The sequence below is a fragment of the Microcebus murinus genome, chromosome 6 (assembly GCF_040939455.1).
Source record: "Microcebus murinus isolate Inina chromosome 6, M.murinus_Inina_mat1.0, whole genome shotgun sequence".
NCBI lineage: Eukaryota > Metazoa > Chordata > Mammalia > Primates > Cheirogaleidae > Microcebus > Microcebus murinus.
Window position 1 is genome coordinate 71,395,360 of NC_134109.1, and position 22,095 is coordinate 71,417,454.

The 22,095-nt window shown below is 42.6% G+C and overlaps 1 protein-coding gene across 1 annotated transcript; it reads right to left on the reverse strand.

The window, feature by feature from the left end:
* Positions 1–19,062: 19,062 nt before the first annotated feature.
* On the reverse strand, positions 19,063–21,187 carry TMEM253 (transmembrane protein 253). The gene is given in 7 exon segments (XM_076004203.1): positions 19,063–19,188; positions 19,536–19,682; positions 19,803–19,913; positions 20,201–20,257; positions 20,351–20,461; positions 20,860–20,998; positions 21,120–21,187. Coding segments are annotated over 6 exon segments (660 nt in total). The 5' UTR covers positions 20,968–20,998; positions 21,120–21,187.
* Positions 21,188–22,095: the final 908 nt, after the last annotated feature.

Sequence of the window (22,095 nt, forward strand, 5' to 3'; positions counted from 1 at the left end):
CTGGTTTCAAACTCCTGACCTCGAGCAATCCACCCGCCTCGGCCTCCCAGAGTGGTAGGATTACAGATGTGAGCCACCGTGCCTGGTCTATTTCTTTAAGGTTTAATCTTAGTATGTTGTATTTGTCTAGGAATTATCCATTTCTTCTAGGTTATACAATTTGTTGGCCTATAATTGTTTATAATAGTTTCTTATGATCCTTTGTATTTCTGTTGTATCAGTTGTGATGTCTCCTTTTTCATTTCTCATTTTATTTATTTGTTCTCTCTTTTTTTTCTTAGTCTAGCTAAAGGTTTGTTGGTTTTGTTTATCTCTTAAAAAACCAATTCTTCATTTCATCAAACTTTTTTGTTTTTCTAGTTTCTATTTCATTTATTTCTACTCTAATTTTTATTATTTCCTTCCTTTTACCAACTTGAAGTTTAGTTTTGTTCTTGTTTTTCCAGTTCTTTGAAATGGAATATTAGGTCATTTATTTGAGTTCTTTCTTTTTTTTTGATGTAGGCATTTATTATTATAAACTTCTCTCTTAGAATTGCTTTTGCTGCATAAGTTTTGATATATTGTGTTCTCATTTTCATTTGTCTCAAGATACTTTTTAATTTCCCTTTTAATTTCTTCATTGACCCATTGGTTGTCTAGGACCATGTTGTTTAATTTCCATCTATTTGTGAATTTTTCAAAGTTCCTCCTGTTACTGAATTCTAGTCTTATACCCTTGTGGTCTGGAACGACACTTGATATGATTTTAATCTTCTTAAATTAGTTAAGACTTGTTTTGTTGCTTAACATAGGATCTATTCTGAAGAATGTTCCATGTGCACATGAGAAGAATGTATATTCTGCTGCTGTTGGATAAAATGTTCTATGTATGTCTATTAGGTTTGTTTAGAATGTAGTTTAAGTCCGGTGTTTCCTTATTGATATTCTGTCTTAATGATCTGTCCATTGCTTCAAGTGAGGCATTGAAGTCCTCTACTATTATTGCATTGCAGTCTATTTCTCCCTTCAGATCTGATTTTATTTTGATTTTATTTTAATTGTTAATATTTGCTTTATATATTTAGGTGCTCCTATGTTGTGGGTGCATCTAAATTTATAACTGTTATATCCTCTTGCTGAATTGACCCTTGTTTCATTATATAATGACCTTCTTTGTCTGTTTTTATAGTTTTGAATTAAAGTCTATTTTATCTGATATAATTATATATCATATATGTGATATATATATATTTTTTATAATTACTTCTGCTCTCTTTTGTTTCCACTTGCATAGAAATCTTTTTCCATCCCTTTACTTTTAGTCTATATGTATCCCTACAGGTGAAGTGAATTTCTTATAGGCAGTATGGATCTTTTTTTTTAATCCATTCAACCACTCTATGTCTTTTGATTGGAGAATATAATCCATTTACACTCAGGGTAATTACTGATAGACAAGCACTATTGCTATTTTGTTAAATGTTTTCTGATTGTTTTGTAGACCTTTTGTTCCTTTTTTCCTCTTTGCTGTTTTTCCTTTGTGATTTTTCCCTAGAGGTATGCTTTGACTTTTTATTTTTTATTTTTTGGGTATCTATTGTAGGTTTTTGCTTGTGGTAACCATGAGGATTACAAAAAATATCTAACAGTTACAACAGGTTATTTATTTATTTATTTTTGAGACAGAGTCTCCCTTTGTTGCCCAGGCTAGAGTGAGTGCCATGGCGTCAGCCTAGCTCACAGCAACCTCAAACTCCTGGACTCAAGCAATCCTTCTGCCTCAGCCTCCTGAGTGGCTAGGACTACAGGCATGTGCCACCATGCCCAGCTAATTTTTTCTATATATTTTTAGTTGGCCAATTAATTTCTTTCTATTTATAGTAGAGACAGGGTCTCGCTCTTGCTCAGGCTGGTTTCGAACTCCTGATCTTGAGCAATCCCCCCGCCTCAGCCTCCCAGAGTGCTAGGATTACAGGCGTGAGCCACCATGCCTGGCCACAACAGGTTATTTTAGGCCAATAAAAACCTTGATTCCAAAAAATAAAAACTTAAAACCTCTACACTTTTACTCCATTCTCTCCACCCATTTTTAGTTTTTGATTTATAATTTACATCTTTTTATATTGCATATCCCTAAACAAATTAATGTAGCTATTATTTTTAATAGTTTTGCATTTTAACCTTCATACTAAAGATATAAGTATACCACCATACAGTATTAGAGTTTTAAGAGTTTGTGTAGTTACCTTTACCAGTGAGTTTTATACTTTCATATGTTTTTGTGTTACTAGTTAACATCCTTTTATTTTAGCTTAATAGCTCCTTTAAGCATTTCTTATAAGACAGGTCTGGTGGTGCTAAACTCTCAAAGCTAAGAAAAAGACTTTTTAAAAAGATGGGTGGTAGTATAACATATTTTTAGACTGACAGAAATAATTCTATACAGGAAAAAATTGATGATGCAGAAGAGAGAGGGTACAATTAGAGGAGCAAGCCCTGTGAGGAAGAAAGAGAGACTGGAGTCCAATATACAAATAAGGTGACGGGTCTTTGAGGGTAGTGACAATAGATCATCTGCTGTAACAGGTGAGAAGGTAGACGGGTGACAGGTCCAGGTAGTTTGATAGCTTTGGTGGGGAAGATGAAGTAGTGTTCAACTGAATTCTTTTATTTTCTTAGTGAAATATAAAGTGAGTCATAAAATTACCCTAATTGTAGTCATTCCTAAAATGGAGATAATAGTGTTTGCTTCCAAGGGTTAATGTTCACGCATACAGATAAGGTACATATGTAGGCCATGGCCAAATTTGCTGTACTAAAATCTCTAGGAGGCCTAATAGCAAAGTAAGAAATGAAACTTAGGTAGAGCTAGGTTATATGAAACGCTTCATATGGGTTTCATAAATATGCAATATGTCTATGGCATAGAAAGACCTTATGAGCCTAGAACCAAGGTGTTAGTTGAGGTGATGAAGTCTGATAGATATCCTCTCCCAAGGTCCCAAAAGGAAGAAAGGTCTGCTCTTCTTCAGCCTTACTGCTGAGGTCACTGAACTTTAGATGCAGCTTCATGAGGAACATGGGAAGGTCTAGGAAGCTGCTTCCACTTTTTCCTCATTTTCAAAGTCCTCGATCTCTCATCCTCAATATCCTTGAACTTTGGTCAGCCCTGGTAGTCTGTCCTAGCCTAAGTCTTTGCTTTGGAATTTGTGTTGTTATTTGAGTTGACTTAGTTCATTGGAGAAAACAAATGGTTAAAACAGTGTACTAAATCCATCATAGCTTTTGTGTAATAGGAAAAAAACAAACTGCTTTTTCCTGCTATACTTTCAACACAACACTTCTGGAACCAGATGTGTGCGTTTTTCCCCCATACCAACCAATTTCCCGACATTGACTGAGTACCCTACAATTTAATTCGGATCTGACACTATCTGCCTGGATATAGTGTCAGGTACCACAAGTTAAGGGCTCAGTCTCACAGACTTCCTATGCCAATTGTAAGTCTGGGCCTTCAGAACTTCTGATCAACTGGCTATAAATTGGGTGTTCCCATCACCACCTTCTTGGGTTCAGTCATTTGCTAGAGTGGCTCACAGAATCAGGGAAACACTTATTGGAAAGAATATTACAAAGGATAAAGATGAACAGCCAGATGAAGAGGTCCCTAGGGCCAGTATGGGAAAACAGGTACAGAGCTTCCATACTCTCTAAGGGTACACCGCCCTTCAGTGTTCTGCAACCCTCAAGATCTCCAGATACTGTTCACTGTTGATGATAATAAGAATAGTTTTTACGGAGGCTTCATTATGTAGGCACGATTGATTAAATCATTGGCCACTGCTGATTGGCCTTCAGCCCCACTCACGTCATGGAGCCTGCTGAACAATTCCAACCCTCTAATCACATGGTGTGTTCCACTGGCATCCAGCTCCTACCCTGAAGCTATCCAGGAGCCCCCAGCCCCCAGCGTACAAAAGACACTTATCACTTTGGGGATACCAAGAGTTTATTTCTTATTATGTCATAGCTTTCATCAATTCCTCTTGGTTCCTATTATAATTCCCTCATGCTTAGAGGACATATAGAAAAATGTCACACCCAATGTGGGAATCCTTATGACAATGTCTGTTGGATGGCTGTCTAGCAGACTCAAAACTTGCAGTTCGTTGGGAGCTCACTGCCTCACCTGAATGACCATCCCTAATATTAGGTAGAAATCTGCCTCCGGGTTAGCATCTATGTATTGGCATCTATTCTGCTCCCTGGAATCACACAGGCCTTTATTTATGGTGATCGCCAAGTTTTTAGAGATATATGGTGGGGGATATATGATGATTCCCCAAGTTTTCTCTTCAGGCTAAACAACCACTAGACCAGTGTTTTTCAATATATGGTTCTTTTGCTTCAGTATCAATTGAACAGCTTGGAAAAAAAAAAGAAAGAAAATTCCTGAATCCTATTCCCTAAAAAATGAGTCAGTATTTCTGGGGTGGACCCCCAGAATTTGCATTTTTAATTAACTTACCAAGACATTCCCAAGCACCATTAATGTTTTAGGATTATTGCATTGAGCTCCATGAATCCAGGGACCATGCCACTCTTGCTCACCACTGTAATCCCCACACTTGACACAATATGTAGAAGGCAGTGTTCAATAAATATTGATTAATCCCGACTGAACGAATGACTGGATGAATTCTGGCAATCAGTCTTGATTATATCTTCAGAAGCCATGTTCTTTCACCTTAGGGCAATGGTTCTCAAACTTTTGGTTTCAGGACCCTAAAGAGCCTACCTTAGAAACTTCTAGAAAACATAAGACTATACAGATACATTTTCTGTTAGCCATTAGAATGATGACATCATCACATTTCCTGTAACCTCTGGAAAACTCCTCTGTATATTCTTAAGAAAATGAGAATAAAACAGTAAAAAAAAAAAAAATCTTAGTATTATTATGAGAATAGTTTTGACCTTGGAGACTTATTGAAAAGACTACACTTTGTGAACCACTGCCTGAGGGGATGGATATGTTAGCTGTAGAGGCAGTATAATAGTGGTTAAGTGCCTGAACTCCAGGGTAAGGACGCCTGGATGTGAATGGGCTCTTTCACTTAAGAGCTATGTGACATTAGTAATGTGAGACCTTACTTAACTATCCTGTGCTTCATTTTCCTTATGCGTAAAACAGGAATAATAACATTGCTTCCTTTTTAGGGGTATTGCAAGAATTAAATGACTTAAAACACTAAAGTGCTTGGGACAGTAAGTATATACTAAGCATGACAAAGGTACATGTAAATGTTATTACTACAAGTGCAGGTGTCTTTATTATTATTATTACAAATGCTACATGGTTGCTCACAACTGCTGTTTCCTTGGGTCCCCTCTGAAGGCCTTTTCATGAACACAAACCACACTTGCAGCCCATCTGACCCACCATCCAACGACTGGCTATAGGCACAGGCCACAAGTTTGGACGACAGTTTTCTAATTCGTTGGCTGAGTCCTTTTAAAACTTCCTGGCACTCTGTGTTACAAGCTATTGCAAAACAAGTTTTAGTCTGTACCTCTTAATATGATTTTGTGATGTCCTTGTTCTCTTTTCTTTGTTTGCCTTTCCATTTTTGAAAGGTACTTTTTCCTTGGAATAATACCTTTGACTCTGCTAGTTAGCCATGCAAGAGATTTTAAATTTTCTTAGCACATGCTTACCGGTCTCTCTGAACATTCTCCTCCTCCCACTTCCTCCTTCATTTTAATGGTTTCCAGATTGTTTGGTGTTATTTATCATTAAAACTCTATCTTTCAATTTCCCCCCAACTAAAGGTTTCATTTAATTAAAATATAAGAAGGGTTTGAGGCTCAATATAAGAAAAACCTTTTAAAAAATATTTAAAACTCAGATTATAAAGGTAGTACATATTCACTGGAGGAATTTTGAAAAAATATTTTTAAAAAGTAAATAAAATAATCACCCCAGTGAAACATAGCCACTAGTAATATATTGGCATATGTTCTTCCAGTAGGTTTTTTTCTATTCAATATGTGTGTTTTTACAATGAAATTGGGATCACTCAAAGTTAGTGTCTTGGTTTAATAATATATAAACATGTGATGAAAACACTTCCCCTATTTAAGTAAATATTATTCTATAGCATGTTTTATTTTATTTTATTTTATTTTATTTTATTTTATTTTATTTTAAGACAGAGTCTCACTGTGTTTCCCTGGCTAGAGTCCCCTGGTGTCAGCCTTGCTCACAGCAACCTCAAACTCCTAGGCTCAAGCAATCCTCCTGCCTCAGCCTCCCGAGTAGCTGGGACTACAGGCATGAGCCACAATGCCCGGCTAACTTTTTTCTATATATTTTTAGTTGTCCATCTAATTTCTTTCTATTTTTAGTAGAGACAGGGTCTCGCTCTTGCTCAAGCTGGTCTTGAACTCCTGAGCTCAAACGATCCGCCTGCCTTGGCCTTCCAGAGTGCTAGGACTACAGGCATGAGCCACTGCGCCCGGCCTACAGCATGTTTTAAAAAGACCCAAGTTAGGCTGGGCACAGTGGCTCACGCCTGTAATCCTACCACTCTGGGAGGCCGAGGTGGGTGGATGGTTGAGCTCAGGAATTTGAGACCAGCCTGAGCAAGAGCGAGACCCCATCTCTACTAAAAGTAGAAAGAAATTAATTGGACAACTAAAAATATATAGAAAAAAATTAGCCGGGCATGGTGGTGCATGCCTGTAGTCCCAGCTACTCGGGAGGCTGAGGCAGAAGGATTGCTTGAGCCCAGGAGTTTGAGGTGAGCTAGGCTGACACCACGGCATTCTACCCCAGGTGACAGAGTGAGACTCTGTCTCAAAAAAAATAAAAAATAAAAAAATAAAAAGACTCAAGTTATCCAGGATTACTGTAGAAAAATTAGAACATTAGTCCTAAATGACCATCCATGGACCAGAGTAATTAGATATTTATCTTTCCATACTTTTTTTCAGGGCATATACTTCTAGAAAAACCAATTCTATCTACTATTTTGTAATGTGCCTTTCTTTTACTATGGTATAATTCACATAACATAAAATTCACCATTTTATCATTTTAAACAGTGTACAATTATGTGGGGTGTTTAGTATTTACAATGTTGTGCAACCATCATCATTATCTACTGTAATTACAGAGTATTTTATCATTTCAAAAGAAACCCTCTAAAAAAAGAAAAAAAAAGAAAACCTGATGGCCATTAAGTAGTCACTCCTCATTCTCTCCTTCCCCCAGCCTCTGCTAACCACTAATATGCTTTCTATTTCTATGGATTTGCCTGTTCTGCATATTTCATATAAATGGAAGCACACAATATGTGGCTTGCCTACACTTGTTATTTCCTTTTTTTTTAAATAGCGATCCTAGTGGGTGTGAAGTGGTAAAGCAGTTTCTCGTTGTACATGTCTCATTGTAGTTTTGAATTGCATTTCCCCACTGAACATCATTTTCTTGTATTTTTTGGCCATTTATATATCTTCTTTGGAGAAATGTCTATTCAAATCCTCCGCCCATTTAAAAATTGGATGCTATGTGCTTTATTTTTTACTTAAAAATATACCATGGGTATTTTTTTATTCTATCATTTTTATGCCAGTATAATGTAGTACAATATTTAATTCTCTAGGTTTATTATACTTAAAAAAAATCAATTATCTTACTGTTGAAGATTTAGACTGTTCACAATTTTAAATTTTAAAATTAATGCTGTAATAAACATTTTAGTAAGTAACTCCTTGAACCAAGGAGTATTGAACCAACCTTGAACCAACTCCAAAGTTATTCCTGAGAAAAAGTCTTAGAAGCAGAATTGCTGAGTCAACAGAAGATGATTCTTAATCTATAGCTACACATTGTTAAATTGTTTTCCATTATGGTTACACCAAGCTACAGTCCCACAAGGTATATAAGAAAGTGCCCATTTCCTTACATACGTATCAACGATGGACATTATGTACATAAAAATGATATTTATCTGATTGGCATAAAATGGCATCTTACAGTTTTTAATTAATTAATTAATTAATTTTTTTACAGACAGCATCTTTCTATGTTGTCCAGGCTAGCCTCAAACTCCTGGCCTTAAGCGATTCTCACACCTCAGCCTACCAGAGTGCTGGGATTAAAGGGCTGCACCACTGCATTGGCCTTGTTTTATATTGTATTTACTTAATTGCTATGAATATAAATAATTCTTCATAGATTTATTAGCCATTTAAATTTATTTATTTTTAGTAAATTGGCTGTTTTTACCAATTTTTCTATTCTTTTCAATATTAATATTAATGATCTTAGGCCAGGCGTGGTGGCTCATGCCTGTGATCCTAGCACTCTGGGAGGCCAAGGTGGGAGGATTGCTCGAAGTCAGGAGTTTGAAACTAGCCTGAGTAAGAGCAAGACCCTGTCTCTACTAAAAATAGAAAGAAATTAATTGGCCAACTAATGTATATAGAAAAAATTAGCCAGGCATGGTGGCACATGCCTGTAGTCCCAGCTACTCTGGAGCCTGAGGCAGAAGGATTGCTTGAGCCCAGAAGTTTGAGGTTGCTGTCAGCTAGGCTGACGCCATGGCACTCTAGCCCAGGCAACAGAAAGAGACTCTGTCTCAAAAAACAAACAAACAAACAAACAAAAAAAAGATCTTTCTCTTTTTCCTTTTTTTTGAGACAGGGTCTTGTTCTTTCACCCAGGCTGGCCAGGCTGGAGTGCAGTGGTGTCATCATAGCTCACTGCAACCTCAGACTCCTGGTTTCAAGGAATCTTTCTGCCTCAGCCTCCTAAGTAGCTGGGACTATGGGCATGCACCACCATGCCTGGCTCCTAACAATCTTTTAGCTATATGTTACTCTCTATCATCCTTCCTTCCCAATTTTTCATTTGAACTTGAACTTTATTGTGATTTTTTTTGGCATAGAAAGTTTAAAATTTTTAATGTAAAAATCTATCTATCTGGCCGGGCGCGGTGGCTCACGCCTGTAATCCTAGCTCTTGGGAGGCCGAGGCGGGCGGATTGCTCAAGGTCAGGAGTTCAAAACCAGCCTGAGCAAGAGCGAGACCCCGTCTCTACTATAAATAGAAAGAAATTAATTGGCCAACTGATATATATATGTAAAAAATTAGCTGGGCATGGTGGCGCATGCCTGTAGTCCCAGCTACTCGGGAGGCTGAGGCAGAAGGATCGCTGGAGCCCAGGAGTTTGAGGTTGCTGTGAGCTAGGCTGACGCCACGGCACTCACTCTAGCCTGGGCAACAAAGCGAGACTCTGTCTCAAAAAAAAAAAAAAAAAAAAAAAAAAAAAAATCTATCTATCTTTTATGTTTTAGTCTCTACCACTAGTGTTATACTTAGAAAGATCTCATTTGCCCCCAGATTATATAAATATTTATCTATATTTTTATGATTTTGATTTATTCATTTAATCATCTAGAATTTGCTTTGGTGTGTGACGTATAATGGAAGTGTAAGTTACTTCATTTGTAACTAGTTATCTAGTTGTTCCAATATCATTTATTTATTTTTTAAAAAATCAGTCTACCATTAACTGACTAATATGAAATAGTCCCATTAAAACATATTAAATCTTTGTATATACTTGAGCTCTTTTATGGACTCTCTGTCCTGTTCCATTCATCCATCTGTGTATTCTGGTGCCAACACCGTGCTGTTGTAATTTTTAAAATCTTTATAATGACATTAATAGCTGAGAGACCAAGTCTTACCTTCTTCTTCTTTTTTTTTTTTTTTTTGAGACAGAGTCTCACTTTGTTGCCCAGGCTAGAGTGAGTGCCGTGGCGTCAGCCTTCTCACAGCAACCTCAAACTCCTGGGCTCAAGCAATCCTTCTGCCTCAGCCTCCCTAGTAGCTGGGACTACAGGTATGCACCACCACGCCCGGCTAATTTATATATATATATATATTAGTTGGCCAATTAATTTTCTTTCTATTTATAGTAGAGACGGGGTCTCGCTCTTGCTCAGGTTGGTTTCGAACTCCTGAGCTCAAACGATCCGCCTGCCTCGGCCTCCCAGAGAGCTAGGATTACAGGTGTGAGCCACCGTGCCTGGCCTTATTGTTCTTCTTATTGGAGGTTTTTCTTCATTTTAGTTTTTATCTTTTGTTTATCCTTCTTGATTCACTTTAGAATAACTATTGAGAACAAGGTGAAAAAAAAAAAAACTTGAAGTAGCAGCTGTGGAAATTATGAACTCCTAAGAGTGTATTATGGTGTACCTTTTAGGATCTAGCTGCAGTTTGAGATCACAGATTTGTTGTGGACCCAGCTGCCATGTTTGAGTAATTTTCTCCAGATGCACTATTATTGTCAACGTTTAGCAGAGACTAGATAACTGTCAGAATGTTGTTCTATGCCTTCTATGGTTCTGTCTTAGTCTGTTTGTGCTGCTGTAACAAAATAAATGAGATTGGGTAATTTATAAACAAGAGAGGTTGGTCCGAGTGCAGTGGTGTTTACAACTAATTGATCACGACCAGTTACAGATTCCTTTGTTCCTTCTCCACTCCCACTGCTCCACTTAACCAGCCTTTAAAATAAATAAATAAATAAAAAATAAACAAGAGAAATTTGTTTCGCACAGTTTGGGTGGCCAGAAGGTCCAAGACCAAGGAGCCAGGAGGTTTGATGCTTGTGAGGGGCTGGTCTCTCTGTTTCTAAATGGTACCTTATTACCGCATACTCCAGAGGGGAGGAACATTGTGTCCTCACATGGCAGAAGGGACTAGCTGGCTCCCTTGAGCCTTTTTATAAGGGCACTAATCTGAACGGTCCTAAAGGGACCTAATCACCTCCTAAAGGTCCCACCTTTTAATACCATAACCTTGGCATCTAAGTTCCAACATATGAATTTTGGAGGGACACATACATTCAAACCATAGCAGGTTCCTTCCAACTTAGTCTATCTATTCATTCATTCAGCAAACATGTATTAAATGTCTCCTATATGCCATTTACTTGGCTGGGTTCTGGGACTATAAAAATGAATAAAACGCAGCCACTCCTTCAAAGGTCAATACATAAATGATAATTTCAATAAAATGTTGTAAGTATAGAACTGTATACAGGGCACTAAGGGAGTATTGAAGACCATAATCATGGTAGTGGTAGGAGAGGCCAGAGAAGCTTCCCAAAGTGGGTACAGACTGAGCAGATGGAGATTTGAAGGATAGGGAGCAATCAGCAACACTTAGGGCTGACTGGGGCTAGGGCTGGATATAGCAGTTTGAATAGGCATGGAAGTAAGACACACTTTATATATGCCAAAGTGAGAATTTTTGACTCAGCTATTTTGACATTATATGACTTTGACTTCCCACTAATTTTTTTTTTTTGACATCTCACTAATGTGTACAACAAACAGCCTTGACCTTCACCCAGCCCATCACTGAATCACTGCTGTCATCATCATCATCCTTGGGCTAATCGAAAAGAAAAAAAAAAAAGAAGAGGAAGAGGGAGAGGGTAAAGCTCAAGGACAGGGTGAAGGAGTTTGTCACACATATTAATTAATAATTTAAAAAATGCTTTTTGCAAAGCTGTACATCAATACCATCTTCCTCAAATTGCTGGCGTGGAATAATGAAGTGCAAGGGAGGGGACATGGGAGGGGACATGGGACTGGTAGGGCAGGCAGGAGCCAAGCACAGTGGTCAATGTACCATTTTGGAAGTTGGACTTGATCTTGTGGGTTATGGGGAGGATCGGAGGGCTTTTAAGCAGGGAAGCCAAGTGGTCACATTGATGTGGTTATGTGTTTGAGGAGGACAAGCCCGGAGGCATAGGAACTAGTTGGGAGGCTTGTGATGGTGATGGAAGAAGAGGATTGACTGAAGAGCAGGAGGAAACTCTATAGAATGTGGGAGTGAGCAATTTGGTTACAGGAAATGAAGGACAGGAGTCATTCATTCAGCTTGTGACTGAGAGACAACACAAAATAGGAAATTCAGAAAGGGGAGTAGGGGGCAAACACTAGGGGAGGAATTCAGATTTGGATATGCTGTTTGGTTCTTCTAAGTCTTTGTAGGTCTCTTCTTTTCAAATACAAGGATCTTGAGAAAGTAAACATTAAGTTCTGTGGCACTGCCCCCCGCCCATGGAAAAATTGTCTTCCATGAAACTTAGGGAAGAAGGGGTGCGCAGCAGGAGGTGAGTGGTGGGCCAGCCAGCGAAGCAGCAACTCCCCACGCATCACCACCTGAGTTCTGCTTCCCCACTCTCCCTTCCAGGAAACCAGTCCCCTGGTACCAAAAAGGTTGGGGACAGCTGTTCTAGGGCATTGCTTTTCAAGGGAGGGGTGATTTTGCTCCCCAGGGGACATCTGGCAATGTGTAGAGACATTTTTGTTTGTCACAGCTGGAGGGAGGGGTGCTACTGGCATCAGGTGGGTAGAGGCCAGGATGCTGCTCAGCATTCTATTAATACAATGTATAGAACAGGCTTCAATAACAAAGAATCATCTGGCCCGATACCAGTAGTGCCTACAATTTTGCCCAGGGTCAGACATTGGAAAGTATGGATGGGTCAATTAAAAAACATAACCACTCTTGAGAAACCAATGGAATCTGAGTGCTGGAAGAGAAATTAAAAGTTATCTAATTCTACCATTCAGCTAATATTTGAATATTTACTTCAATAACCTGTCAGTGCATGAGAAAATTCATTGCACAAAACACCTCTAACATATCCAGAGGTTGAAAGCCCAACTTCAAAGCAGCTCCTCTTTGGAAAAGTCTTTGGTTTCCTTTCTTTTTTTGCTCTAAAATTGGCCTCTCTATAACAAGTAACCATTGAACTTAGTTTCACTTCTTAGGTTCACAAAGAACGATTTTTCTTCATCATAATTACTTTGAGGATTATAAAGGAATAAATTCTGTTTCTCTTATAATATAAATTTAGTTTTTCTTGTTGTTGTTGAGACAGAGTCTCGCTTTGTTGCCCAGGCTAGAGTGAGTGCCATGGTGTCAGCCTAGCTCACAGCAACCTCAAACTCCTGGGCTCAAGCAATCCTGCTGCCTCAGCCTCCCGAGTAGCTGGGACTACAGGCATGTGCCACCATGCCTGACTAATTTTTTCTATATATATTAGTTGGCCAATTAATTTCTTTCTATTTATAGTAGAGACGGGGTCTCACTCTTGGTCAGGCTAGTTTTGAACTCCTGACCTTGAGCAATCCGCCCGCCTTGGCCTCCCAGAGTGCTAGGATTACGGGCGTGAGCCACCGCGCCCAGCCCATAAATTTAGTTTTACCTAAAGAATAAGAGTAGGCACAAAGCATTTTCTTTATACATAAAGAGAACTCACAAAGATAAAGAGGCAAAGCAAATTAAATGTCTTGGGAGCTTGGACTTGGGGAAAGCCATTTTAAACAAGAAAAGTTTACAACGGCAAGATAAAATGGACAAGAATCAATAAAGAAAATTCCTTAACTCTGGACAGAACTTAGGAAAAGTTTCTGATAAGAAAAATAAACCTGGCCAGGCATGGTGGCTCACGCCTGTAATCCTAGCACTCTGGGAGGCCGAGGCGGTAAGATTGCTTGAGCTCAGGAGTTCAAGACCAGCCTGAGCAAGAGTGAGACACCCTGTCTCTACTAAAAAATAGAAAGAAATTTGGCCAGGCAGCTAAAAAGATAAAAAAATTAGCCCGGCATAGTGGTGTATGCCTGTAGTCCCAGCTACTAGGGAGACTGAGGCAGGAGGATCATTTGAGCCCCGGAGTTTGAAGTTGCTGTGAGCTAAGCTGATGCTACGGCATTCTACCGGGCAACAGAGCAGACTCTGTCTCAAAAAAACAAACAAAAAAATAGAAGAAGAAAACTAAACCAGTGATTCAAATGATAAGTGGATTCAAGGAAAACATGCAACACAAAATGTAAAGGAAATATGGCAAGAAAAAAAAAGTAGGGAAAAGAGGAAAAACATAAAAGAAACAGAAGATGAGTTCCACTAAGTAAATAGCATCTGAATTTTAAGGAAAAGCAATATATACCAGCTTAGTAGCAATTTGCCTCTAAGTATGGCTATCTCCCACCTGAGGGCCTGGGAAATTATATTAATACAAATAGGCCCTTCCTTCTGAATTATTATAATGGGTGAAGGTAGGTTAAAACAAACACCAAAGATGGTCCTCTTCCTTTTCCTCCTCTGCCTCTCCTCCTCCTCTTTTTTTTTTGGAGAAGGCTGGGGTTAGGGGTTATGGGGACTGGGGAGAGCCAGGGGTGGGGCTAACTGGGGACTCTAGTACCAACTGGAAGGGTTTTAACTGTATATATATGAACATTATTATAATGAAAAAAATAGCACAAACTAAAAAAAAAAAATGTTTTCCTGCCTTCCCTTCAGTGATAAGCCACTGCGAAGTCACCAGCAGCCCAGGGCAGTCTCCCATATTCCCTGTACCCTGAAGATGGACCTCCGATCACTACAGTGCATAGATCCTGTCATATTTATAGGAAATATAAGAGATCACACCACTGCCACTGTCCTGCTCAGCCCATCAAGTAAATGTCGAATTTGAGGCAGCACTGGCTGGGCCCGCCAAGATGAAGGGCATGGACACAGAGCAACACAAAAAGGGGCCTAGACAAGAAAACAGAATCCAGAAACCTGACAGGGCAGTCTTCATTTCTTACTGAGATGAAGAGCATCCCAGCCCCAGGTGGCAAGCGGCGAGAGGCTGCATTCATCAGCCTCGCCAAGCAGGCCAGGTCAGCTCCAATTACTCCTGGGCAGTTGAGTTCACTGATTTCTGTGGCTCTGGGCCAGGATTGCATAACAGACAATGAGGCCCTAGGGGCTGCGGACGACCAGGAGGGGCCCCGCGGCTCCTGCCTCGTCGTAAGGCCCAGGTTTCCCGCCAGGCCGCGTGTGCTGCTGCCCTCCGGGACCTGTTGCAGGGAAGGATTTGGGGAGCGCCCCACAGCGTGGAGACGGGATTCTTTCCCCAACTAAGCCACTGGCAAACGCCATTACCTTAGGGGAAGGCGCTTTGTGAGACCTCCCACCCGGTCAGCCAAGAGGCCACGAGATGGCAGCAGAGGACACAGCTTGGGACACACAACCTGAGCCATCTTGTCAAAATGCAGATCCAGAAACGGAAGAGAATTCGTTTGCGAAATGTTGTCTATCATCATGCATTCAAAAAGAATGAATGACTGAATTTCTAAGGAATGAGGGTAAAATTCATCAGCATGAAGAATTTCCCAACCATCACAGAATTCAGCTGCACATGAAGCCACATATGAACTGGATGTTTAAAACAAGAGATGGGGGCCACGGCCTTTAAAAAACTGACGTCAGCGGGAACCTTGTCACAGTTCTTTCTGCGAAGTTCCAATTCAAATAAAATGAGTGACCTCCACAGAGGCTGCCAAACTGATGAAGAAAGGGGCAGAGACAGTGGTTGCTGGGAAGCGCTGCAGCAAAGCAGAATGCTGTCATGGAGCAGCCAGGGGCTCTGGCAATAGGCAGTATGGAGGGGGGAATAATGAGGAACACAGGGCAAGTCTCAAAGAGTCTTCGCTTGCAGCTGGCAGAGGATAATGCACAGGAAAGGGGCATTAGAAGCACTGGGATTAAATCCCAAATCTTCTGACTTCTCATCTAATGTGCTGTTACATATTCCCTTGACTCCCTAGTTGTGACTACCAAAAATGTCTCCAGACATTGCAAAATATCCTCTGGGGGGAACAAAATGACCCCTCTCTAAGAACCAATGCCCTAGAGGGATACGACTTAAAAAAAAAAAGGTTTTAAGAACTTAATGTTTAATCTTTTCAAGACACTTGTATTTCACAAGGTCTGCTTGAACTGTATTGTATATCCAAAATGTGAATTCCTACTGTGTGCTTGTATGATGCAGAGACTGATAATTGAAAGACTGTAAGCTGAATCTGGCTCTTGATTTTTAAAAAATTATCAACATTCAAAAATCAGAAGATTTCATATTTAGAAAGTCAGAATTTCTGACTTCTATAGGAAAATTGGAGCTATGGTGCTACCAAGTCTACAGTCCCATATGGTAATACATTAGGTGGAGTTGAGTGGGGGGTAAAGTCTTTAAATAGAATGTGTGCTCTCTGTTTGCCACAGTTCCCACCACACCGTATTACCTCAAATCCAATCTGCTTCACTCATTTAAACCATTTCTTGCCTCTATAGGCAATTTATTTTCAATCCCTGAAGTGCTTTATAGTTTTAAAGCACTTTTCCATGTGTGATTTTATTTTAGCCTTGCTACTCCAGTAGAGAGAGGATAAACATTATAACCTCCATGTGAGCAAAATGTAGTTCAGAGAGGTTTGACTTGCCCAAGCAACAGAATCAGAATCTAGATATTCTGATTCCCAGTCCCATTATTTTTTGAGGAAAAAATTCTATTAAGAACTTCACTTAGGGGCTTCTGAAACCAAACCAAAGAAGTAGATAAGGGGATATCTGCTGGAACAGATGAGTTTTGACTGCTAAACTGTTCAAGAATCACAAGTGATTAATCCTTTTTCTTTTTCTTTCTTTCTTTCTTTTTTTTTTTTTTTGTTTTGAGACAGAGTCTCACTTTGTTGCCCAGGCTAGAGTGAGTGCCATGGCATCAGCCTAGCTCACAGCAACCTCAAACTCCTGGGCTCAAGCGATCCTACTGCCTCAGCCTCCTGAGTAGCTGGGACTACAGGCATGCGCCACCATGCCCGGCTAATTTTTTTTTTGTATTTATGTTTTTTTAGTTGGTCAATTAATTTCTTTCTATTTTTAGTAGAGACAGGGTCTCGCTCAGGCTGGTTTCGAACTCCTGACCTTGAGCAATCCACCTGCCTCAGCCTCCCAGAGTGCTAGAATCCTTTTTCTTTTAATGAAGTGTTTCTGCTTTCTCTCAGATTCTAGGCATACAAGAAAAATTGCCCTTCCCGCCTCCTTGGTATTGAGTGTGGCTATATGACTTGCTTTGGCCAATGAGTAGAAGTGACATTTATCCCTTCAGGGCAGAAGCATTTAGGAGCCCATGAACAATTCTTCATGCTTATTTCACATTCTGAGGTGAGTAACCTTAAGCCTCATGGTGACGTATTAGGATCTCAAAATGGTGAAGCTCCATCAGCTTGGGTAGCCGAGCAGAACCCATTGCCAGCCTACTTTGGACATGTAGTATGAGAAATCAACCTCTGGTTTTAAATAACTGAGGTTTTGGCAGTTACCACAGCATAACCTAGCCCAGGAGCCACATGCGGCCTTGAGGCCACGGGTTCCCCACCCCTGAAACCTGATTAATACACTGTTCATTTGCATGGTCACTGAGCTTCTCTAGGAACTGGAATGCAATATCTAGACTTCTGACCACATCACTAAAAGCTGGAGGACAGAGCAAATTGTTGATTTTCTTCCCTCAGCTTCCTCAACTACCACCACCTTCTGACTTTGAAAAAAAATCATTTTCTCAGGGCCCTTCATTATTGGCTTCCCATTGTTCTGGCAGTTAGATTGGAGGGAGGAAGAAATGAGGGAGGCCCAGATATCTTCTCCATTCCACAGCCTGATTGCAAAACTGTCCCCACCCACTAGTATTCACACTTAACCTTGCCACAGTAAGACAGACTATTACCACTCCTTACGTGTCACAACAGAAAGGAGCTGCAGCGGGCGCCACTGCAATGTCAAGGCAAGGCAGCCAGGCTGCGCCCTATCCTCGCTGGTGGCTGGGCTTGACTAAGCCGGGAGAAGCAGTGGTCTCTAGGGAAAGAAGCCTTCTCAAATGGGAACAAAAATGAGTGTGAGGCGAACACCCATCCTGGGCACTGTGTGAATTTGGGGTGAGTTCTCTTAGTACTCCAGCTCTGGCCAATATCTAGTTTTTAGCGGCTAGTAAACTGCCTGGCTGGTGCTGGTGGGGCTCCCAGTTTTCCCGGGCTTTTCCCAAGCCCACCGGAGCACACTTGCACAGGTCATCAACGGTGGGGTTTGAGCACAACGAGAGTTTCAGCACCGCGTCCGCAGCCAGGATCAAAGGTCGGCGGGGCTGCCTAGAGGCCGAGCCTGCGCAGTGCCGCTCCCGCCTTGGAGAGAATGGGTGGCGATAGCGCGGGCTCGCTACACCAGCGTGCTCGCAAGAGGCGGGAAAGTGTTAGGTCGGGTGGCAGCGTCCCTCCCTCCGCCTGCCTTGTCCACCCATCTGCCCAGCGAGCTTGTCCTCCACTGACGCCCGGGCCCCGGGGGAGGGGGACAAGAAAAGGCCCGCGCTTCTGACTCATCATTTCCAGCCCCTTTCTCGCGCGCGCTCCAAGTCTCAGGACTTTGGACCTGGGCACTCGCGCGAGGGGGTGCGGCGACAGCTGCTGGGCAACCCCAGCTCTGCTACGCGCCAGCCTCTAGCTCTCGCCAGTCTCTGAAGCTGCCGGCGACAGGGATGTGGATCCAGAGTCAGGTCTCAGTTGCCGTGGCTGGGGTGACGGCGCCCCCGCGCAGGACCGCCTGCCCAGCTCCTCCCCGAACGCGGGGCCAGTGGTCGCGTCCGAGGAAACTCGGCTAGGCCCTGACTTCCAGCGCCTCGCGTCACTCAGCAGATACACAGCGCCCCCACCGCGGAGGGAAGGCTCTTTATTTCCCAGCAGGTCACGGGGTTGCGGGGTGTCCTGGGACTTGTAGTCCCCGCTAGAGCTACAGGGACTGGCTGGAAGGGGAAACTGGAGCATCCCTGAATTGGGTTCAGAGAGTTGGCGTGTGTGGGAACCGGGGCTTGGAGTGGATGGAATTGTGAAAGGTGGACAGAAGAGAATAGTGAGATAAGGAAGATGTGAGGCTGTATGGAAAGGCAGCGGGGAAGGAGGATAGGGATGCCAGGGGGGGTAGCAGCGTTTCAGGGCAGCGAGGGAGGACGGTCGTGCAGGTATATTTTCCCCTAGCGAGAACAGGTGAAGAAAGGGGCCCGCTCTGAGTAATAACTGAAGGCACCCCAACAGACATCAGGTAGTTCTCAAGGGAGTCCAGCTAGCTTCTGAGTTGGGTGGGGTGGGATGCAGGAATGTCTGGAGAGCGCTGCCTCAGGGTAGCAGGACAGCAACATCTGTCTGCTCCCCTTTTCTCACTCTCTCACTTGTTCAGTTTCCTGTGCTGGCCACCGTGGGACCACTCTCCAAACCAGGAACCTCCTCCAACTCAGAAAGGCCCTGAAAACCAGACAGATGTATAAGCAAATTGTAGAGGTGAGAAAGGAGAAACCACAGAGAGAAGCAACTGCTTCCTCCTCCTCCGTTTTTTCTCGTGTTTCCCAAAGCCTTTCCAAAACTTAGGCAGCTTCCTAATGCTTCCCCACTCTTCTATCCCCAATCATTTAGATACCCACCTCTTGCCCACCATTAAGGGAGAAATGTCCAAAGCCAGAAAGCCAATTAGTTTCATTCTAGGACCTCTTCATTTCCCTCCTGCCCCATTGTTTTCCCTTAAGTGCCACTGACCAGGATAGCCAGTGGAAAAATTGGCTGGCAGCTAGCTGCTTTCTCCCTGCCCCCAATACCTCCTGCAGCTCCTGGTACTGCAGACTCTGGCTCCTGCAGCATCCTGGCTTCCTCTGGCTCAGCAGGAATAGGGCATACACTGAGATCAGCACTCCTGCTAGGGTGAAGGCCTCAGCGCTGAGCTCCAGCACCAGCAAGCCAACCAGCTGCAGGTAGACAGGGCTGAGGGTGCTGCAGGGACCCAGCACCTGTTTGCTTCTGCCCTTTTGCCTCTCCATTTCCTCTTGCCTCCTCATCCTCCCACCTTTTCCTTCATTCACCCATACCTGGGAGGGTGCGGTTGGGGCAGACCCCAAGGCTGTCTTCATCACCTCGACCACCACCACGATGAAACCCAAGATCAAGTTGAAGGTGTTGAATATCATCATGGCCCGCACCTGCCAGTTAAGCCAGCTCAGCCCTGCCCAGCCTAGGAGACTCATTCCAACCTCAAGCCCCACCTACAGCCTAGCTGAAAACAAAACTCAGCTCCTGCTGGTCCACCTCCAAACAGGGCCATCATCCCCCTAACTTTCTTGCTCTCCCCCATCAGTCTTTTAGGCCAGCCAGTGTCAGAGAGCTAAGAGGATGAGTCAACACTTAGAGTCACTTCCTGGGCTGAGGGGTATATGTGTGTCTATTTTGTAGGGTAAGAGGACAATACTGCATTCTGTTTCCCTCTCACCTTCCAGAGACGGGGTGCTCTGCGAAGCTCAAGGGTGACAATCCCAGTGAGGAGACCCTGAATGGTGAGAAGGGCAAGTGTTGAGCTCTGGCCCCATTAGGGAGGGGCCTCCAGGACCTTCCTTCCACCCTCCTTTGCAGTGGATCTTACTGAGACCCCAGGGCCAAGAGGCAGCACTGTGGCCATGTGACAATCAGAGTTCAGGCAGGCAACGGAGACAGCAAAGGGCACCACAGTCACTGCCAGCCATAGCTGACTCACCTGGGGGACAGGACAGGTAGTTAAGAGGGACTGTCAGGGATTCCCTTCCCTCCTGCCAACTCCTGCCTCTTCTAGAGCTTGGCAGTTGGGATGAATGCACCTGGAGGAAAGTAGTCAACCAAGGGCATAGAAGGAGGTGATAATTAAAAAGTAAATATCATTTTTTTTCTGCCTCATGTTGTACTTTAGTTACTTACCTGTATATTTTCCCCACTGATAGAAGCTACTTGGAGATTAAGGGTCTTGCCTTGTTTATTTCTGTTTCCTCCACCCTCCTCCCACTCAGAGCCTAACACAGTTTCTGGCACATGGTAGATGCTCACTAAACATGGATGAAAGGAATTGAATTAGGTACAAGTGGACATGCTGAGACCTGGGGTGGGGCAGCTTGGCCTCACCGCCAGCACCAAGAGGTGCCCACTCTGCCTGTGCCTTGCCCACTGCTGTAGCTTTCTCAGACGGAGGCTGCATCTCTCCTCCTCTTGCTGACCAGCTCTCTCCTCCATGGGGCCCTTGACCACAAGAGCTGGGTGCTTCCTAGGTTGGGAAAAATGGATTATGGGTCCTATCAGGAAACAGGGCATTCAACATCTCTTTCAGCTACCACTCTGCCCACTCCCAATATCCAGGGAGTTGAAGCCCAGGGCCTCACACGTACCTAGTCTGAAGCAGCTACTCCAAAGGCTTGGAACCCAGCTGGGTCCTAGGACTCTTGAGGAGCCTGGTAGCTCAGAGCAGAGGCACAAACTTCTTGGCGAGAAAGGCTGTCGGGGCTGGGGTGTGGTAGGGCAAAGATCCCTGTGAAGGCCTAAGGATCTAGGGAGTGGCCCTGGGTAGACACCAGCCTCAGTTCAGTCCACAAGATGCCCATCCCTGCCTCACTCTGTTCCCATTTCCCCTTGTCCCCATTTCTGTCCATCCCAGCTTCCCCTTCTGGTTTCACTCACCTCATCCCCATGGACACTATCAACCTTGGACCTCAATTTCCCCTCATTTCCATCTAATCTTTCTCCTTTCTTTGGTTTCCTCCTCAAATTACTTGCTTTTCCCTGGAGAAATCCCACTTTTTGTCTAGATTGGTCCCCTGTCATTCCCACTTGCAGCTTTGTCCCCAGAGCAGGTATGATTTAATTCTACTGACTTTCATGTTTCTCACTATCTGGACACTTTCTTCTTTTTCCTTCCTTTCTTAAAGTGTTTATTCTGAATTAAACACTGACTAAGTAGATGGGGAGCCTTGTTTATGGTGAGGATTGCTTTTGACTCAGTGATAACCTGCAGCTAGATATACATGGAAGATGGTCCTCAAATGGTCAGTCTTGGGAAGGATACTATTGCAACAATTAATATTTTTGAGAGAGAAGGTGCCTTGCACGTAGACAGGCCTAGACTAGAATCTTAGCTCTGCCACTTTCCCAGCTGTGTGACCTGGGACACGTTATTCTACCTATTTGAACCTCAGTTTGCTCTCTGACAAAAGAGAGCTAATGATATGACTGTAAAGGGTTGTTAATTCACAGCAAGTGCTTAATAACCATTATTGCTGCTGATGAGGTCACACTGATGCCCACATACTAAAAGGCTTATTCAGAAGCTAAGCTAGGGACATTTATTTCTACAGTAGGAAGCAAAAC